This window comes from Vicia villosa, linkage group LG2 (genome assembly GCF_029867415.1).
Source record: "Vicia villosa cultivar HV-30 ecotype Madison, WI linkage group LG2, Vvil1.0, whole genome shotgun sequence".
In the NCBI taxonomy this organism is placed as follows: domain Eukaryota; kingdom Viridiplantae; phylum Streptophyta; class Magnoliopsida; order Fabales; family Fabaceae; genus Vicia; species Vicia villosa.
Window position 1 is genome coordinate 145740022 of NC_081181.1, and position 5958 is coordinate 145745979.

Genomic DNA, 5958 nt, shown 5'->3' on the forward strand with positions numbered 1-5958 from the left:
TCCCTCGAATACGAGGACACCTCAGCAATGTTGTCCTCAGTTCATTCAGATCATAAGTCCCAATGATGCTGCCTTCGATTCGCTTATATGATCTCGTCCCTCGAAGTTGCCTACGAAATGCTGAGGTGTCCTCGGGTTGCCTAATAATGATGACTATTCTGATCCTTCCCTTAGACTACCTGCCCCTCTATGGCAGTGACAGTCTTATGGCGAACGATAAATGCGACGACCCTTCAACCTCCGAATAAAAGGACTTCCTACCCTCTTATGGTATGGATAGCCCTGAAAGGCTAAAAGAACCTCTTTTACAATGTCAAGGTAATTTGTCCCTAATTGCTTTGCTCTGGCTTAAATCTTTTTCTTACACTTTTTCATAAACCTTCAAAAAGGCTACGCTCATTTACGAGCTAAAGTCCTTATTTTCTTCTTCTACATTTCTAAACTTTTGGTTACAAAAGAGCAAAGCAATTAAGAGCCCATGGAAAACCATGGATGCAAAGGGTGCCTTACACCTTCCCTTTGTATAAATTACCGCCCGAACTCAGTTTTCTTTTAAAAAGGTTTATTTTCTGTTCTTTTAGCCTTTCTATTTAATTTGGATAAAATAAAAGTCGGTGGCGACTCTTGCTTACCGTACATTTCGATAAAGTCAGTTCACCGTATTACAGAACTGGCGACTCTGCTGGGGATTTTTCGAATAAAAGAGGGGTTACCTTAAAAGTTTAGGATCACTTAAATGTTTTCTATTGTTTGCTTTGCTTGCTTTATTTTTCAGGGCTGTTTTGGTTATTTTGCTGTGTGAAATATCCTAACCCGGATCTGAGTACCTTAGGTAAATGGCATGAGATCAAGGAGACTGCACAACGTATACTGATGCGGTTGATCTGATGGCCATCGTTAGTGTGACACATTGGTTTGTCCTAGTGTTCCTTGGGATCCGACCTGAGGAAATGCTTGGCTGCTGCGTGGTGTCATTAAGCACTAATTTGCCCTTAGAACCTTGGTTGAACTTGACTTTGGCCTATTAGAAAGTAGCGAGATGGCTGTATTTGGTTCCGACTGAAGTTGGTTGATACTCGAAGCTACACTCATATGGACTGGACTTTCAGGACCTTTTCGCTTGGTGATTCGATTGCTGAACTGAGATAAGCGCCTTCGAGAAAGGTCAATGATATGAGCTCCCTAGAACCCGATCTTTATATAGGACAGGTTTGAACTAACTAAACTTCAGGGGGAGGGTATGCACCTCTGGACTACACGCAAGCATAACCTTAAGGCAAAATTGTGTGACTTGTTTGTGTTTGTTATCTACTTGACATCATGACATCATAAGCATCATAACATCATGACATCTCACTAACCGTTCGAGGACCAGAGAATTCATCTTTGTTCTATTTTGTAGGTCATGGAGAGTAGAAACACTATTCGAGTTAATTTTGTGAAGATACCTTCCGAGCTGAAAGAGTTGGTATTAGAGATTCCTGGAGGTTCCCGATTCACTGAAAGACATGGTCTCTTGCCCAGTTTGGTTACCTCAGGTTTTGACGAAGAGATGATGAGTGTACTGTTTCAATTCTTTGATCCCGAGCATCATTGTTTTACTTTTCCAGATTATCAGTTGGTACCTACTATGGAGGAGTTTTCTGACATACTTGGACTCTCTATCCGAGATCAGATCCCGTTCACTGGTTTGGAAGAAATTCCAAAATTGGAGGTTATTACTTCTGCTTTAAATCTTAAGAAGTCTGATATTGAAGGTCATTGGGAAACCAGAAGTGGAGTCAAAGGATTCCTCGCTAAGTTCTTATTCGGAAAAGCTCGCATGTTTTTGAAGACCATGAGTTATCAAGCCTTCGAAGACATATTAGCTTTACTCATTTATGGTTTAGTGCTATTCCCTAATTCTGATCAGTTCGTAGATGTACATGCCATAAAGATATTTCTGACACGCAACTTGGTGCCTACTTTGCTTGGAGACATCCTACACTCTCTTCACACTCGTACTATGAAGAAACGAGGGACTCTTATGTGTTGCATACCTTTGCTATCTAAGTGGTTTATTTCCCACTTTCCTCGCTCAGTAATGAGGAACGACCCAAGGAAGGTGTGGAATTCAATTAAGGAATTGGTGATCGAAGGTGACGAAGACGACGAGATTTTTGAATCCATCATTCGTAACATGGAGGAAAGCAGTCGAATGGGTGCAGAAGGCGTGAAGGAGAAGGAATGGGTGGTCCAATGATTATTGCAACATATAACATACGCGGGTGTGGAAATACGATTAAACAGAAACGTATTTCTCAGATAATCAGGAAAATCAATCCTCAAGTTATGTTCATTCAGGAAACAAAGCTAGAAAAGGTGTCAGAGCAGGTGGTGTGGAGGCTATGGGGTTCTAATGAGTGTGAATGGTCCGCAAAGGGAGCAGAAGGGAGTTCAGGGGAATTGTCACGATTTAGAGGAAAGGAGTCATTTGCCCAGAATTTACTTTTGTTGGCAAGGGATTTCTAGGGATTAAGGTAGTAATAAAAGATCATGTTCACTACTTTATCAATGTTTACTCGCCTTGTAGTTTACCAGAAAAGAGAGAGCTGTGGAAGGAGATTCAATGGAGGAGCAAATTACCTTTTGGGGAATGGGTGGTCGGGGGAGACTTCAATTCAGTCAAACATAAGGATGAGAGGAGAGGCAGTGAGAAACACAGCAGAGGGTGGAGATGGAGGACTTCAAATGCTTTATTGATAATATTGAATTAATAAATGTGCAAGTAATTGGTAGTGCGTTCTTCTGGATTAAACCAAATGGTAAGGCGGGGAGCAGGTTGGATAGGATTTTGTTAACGGATAATTTGATTTCTAAATGGGGGATTGTGGCACAAGAGGTAGGGAAGAGAGACATTTCAGACCATAAACCGGTTTGGACTAAAACAAGTTGTGAGGATTGGGGGCCAAAGATGTTTAGAGTATTGAAGTGCTGGTATGAACACAGGGATTTCCAAAGCTTTATACAGCAGAAGTGGAATGTGAAAATAATCAAAGGCAGTCCTGTATTTATACTGAAGGAGAAACTGAAATATTTGCGTGGAAGATTAAAATGGTGGAACTTAAATGTCTTTGGCAAGGTGGACGTGAAGATAACAGAAATCGTGGATGATCTCAATCAAATGGAAGACAAACTTATGATTCCTAATGCAAACGTATCAGAAGTAGATTTTGAAAGTAGAAGGAAGTATCAGCAGAGCTTTTGGTAGAATCTTCACATAAAAGAGAGCATATTGCAGCAAAAATCAAGCTACAAGTGGGCTAGAGATGGGGATAATAATACCAGGCTTTTTCATACCACGATGAAGGCTAGGCATAGGAGAAATTATATTGGATTAGTTGAGAATAAAGCAGGGGTGATAGTGGATTCAGTCACTAAAGTGAAAAAAGCTGTCAAGGAGTATTTTGAAGCGAAATTCAGAGCTTCAAACATAGCAAGACCGAGACTGTCAACAACAATCACATACAAGTTGAGTGAGCAGGAAAGTGGGAGTTTGGAGGAACCTTTCACAAGGGAAGAGATTAAGCAAGTGGTATTTGAAGGCAATGGAGATAAGAGCCCAGGGCCCGATGGTTTCAACTTGGAATTCTTAATGAAGTGCTGGGATACTGTGGGAGATGACATTGTGTTGTTCATTCAAGATTTTCACAAGAGAGGTAAGCTCTCAAAAGCTGTCACTGCGTCATTTATAGCATTAATACCTAAATGTGAGTGTCCTTTAAGCCTGGAACAGTATAGGCCAATATGTTTGATTAGTGGAATGATGAAGATTATTTCCCGTCTGTTGGCTGCGAGACTGAGGATGGTAATGGGAAAACTGATTTCAAACACGCAAACGGCATTCGTACCTGGAAGACAAATACTTGATGGGGTGCTAGTAACAAATGAAATTTTAGACTACGCAAAAAGGAGCAAGAAGGTGTGTTTGGTATTCAAAGTTGATTTCGCACAGGCATACGATTGTGTAGACTGGAATTACTTAAGGTTTATGCTAAGATAAATGGGATTTGGAGCAAGATGGTTGAGTTGGATGGAAGCCACTATATTTTCAAGATCGATGTCAGTTCTAGTCAATGGGAGCCCAACGGAGGATTTTCCAGACATGAAGGGTTTAAGATAGGGAGATCCTCTATCTCCATTTTTGTTTACTATAGTAGCTGAAGGACTATCCTGTTTGATGAGGGAAGCTAGAGAAAGAGGACTGTATAGGGCTTTCAAGATTAATGAAAGAGAAGAATATAGTTTATTGTAATTTGCAGACGACACATTAGTATTTGGAGATGGATCATGGCAGAATCTATGTACTCTTAAGGCTGTACTTAGAGGTTTTGAAATGGCTTCTGGTTTGACAATCAATCTGAACATAAGTAAGATTTATGGGGTAGGTATAAGGGCGGAGCAATTAGAGGCTTGTTCATCATTTTTGGGCTGCAAAATTGATAGCATTCCATTCAGATTCTTGGGTTTCACAGTAGGCGGGAATCATATGAGGATTGGATTTTGGAAACCAATTCTAAAGTCATTGAGAGACAAACTATCCTCTTGGAAGGGAAGGCCGCTATCAATTGGAGGAAGGGTAACTTTGATTAACAGTGTTATCACAAACATGCCAAGCTACCAATTCTCCTTTTACAAAATCCCAAGTAAAGTATTGAAGGATATAATATCTATCCAAAGAAATTTTCTGTGGAATGGAACTGTGGATAAAAGCTCGATTGCTTGGATAGGCTGGAAAGAAGTATGCAAAAGTAAGGAAGAGGGAGGTTTGGGAATTAAACATGTAGGGAGATTCAACATAGCTCTATTGTCAAAATGGCCCTGGAGAATGTTAAATGAACACAATGCTATTTGGGTTGGATTATTGAGAGGAAGGTATGGGGAATACAAAAACAGGATGTGGGGTAGTGAGGCAAATGATTCAGCATCAAAGGAATCGTTATGGTGGCGAGACATTATGGAATTATGCAATGGGGAAGAGGGAGTAACAAAGAAGATCACATCAAGACTAGGAGGGGGAACATCAATACTGTTCTGGAAAAATAAGTGGATCGGGAATGATGCTCTGCAAGTCCAGCTACCAATTTTATTTACAGAAATTTTGCTTAAAGACATCACAATATGTAGAGCTGGAAGATGGAATGAGGAAGAATGGGATTGGTCAAACATTAAAGGCACATAAGTTCTAGGAAGAGAGGCCACAAAGGAATACGAGGATCTAAGGTCATGGCTGAGAGAGATCAGTCCTGTTGTCAGCAGCAGAGATATGCTTATTTGGCCATATGATAGTTTAAATGGCTTTACTGTGAAATCGTGGTATAATAAGCTTCAGTCGCAACCTATAGAGGGGATAGAGGCAACTCTACAGCAGAGTTTCTATCTTAATTGGGAAGCAGCTGGCCCATCTAAAGTTAAGGTATTTGGGTGGAGGTTGTTTAGAGATAGGTTGCCTACGAGGAACAATCTCCATCGAAGAAATATCATCACTCAGCAACAGCAAACTAGGTGTGTTTTTTGCAAATTGTAGATAGAAGATGCACAACATTTATTTGTACATTGTGCTAGACTAGCTCCTTTGAAAAATAGGTTGTTCATGTGGCTGGAAATACAAATGCCTAGTGTGGTAGACTGCTGTGAGTATTTTTTGGTTTGGGTGGATCACTTGCAGGGAAGGTTGAAAAACAGTTTTTCTGCTGCCATTTGGATGACACAATGCTGGTGTATTTGGAAGATGCGAAATGATAGGATTTTCAACAATGCAAAGATGGATTTAGAAGAACTATATTACATGATTTTATGGTATTCATGGTGGTGGATTGTAGCTTCCTGATAAATGCTTTAGTGTTCCTGTTACTAGTTTCTTGATTAAGTTGTAGATGTATGAAATTATTTATTGATGTTTGCATGAACTAATTAAAT

At 40.1% G+C, this 5958-nt stretch overlaps 1 protein-coding gene across 1 annotated transcript; it reads left to right on the forward strand.

Annotated features, from left to right (window-relative positions):
* The first annotated feature begins 3343 nt into the window (after positions 1-3343).
* On the forward strand, positions 3344-5221 carry LOC131650241 (uncharacterized). The gene is made up of 2 exons (XM_058919961.1): positions 3344-3749; positions 4302-5221. Exons 1-2 carry the CDS (start codon positions 3344-3346, stop codon positions 5219-5221), a joined length of 1326 nt encoding a protein of 441 aa, XP_058775944.1.
* Positions 5222-5958: the final 737 nt, after the last annotated feature.

Bases quoted from the DNA above. Each gene is read 5' to 3' on its own strand.
- LOC131650241 (XM_058919961.1), top strand. From the start codon at position 3,344: ATGAAGGCTAGGCATAGGAGAAATTATATTGGATTAGTTGAGAATAAA. The intron at 3,750-4,301 runs GTGAGTGTCCTT...TGTAATTTGCAG, and splicing joins TATAGCATTAATACCTAAAT to ACGACACATTAGTATTTGGA.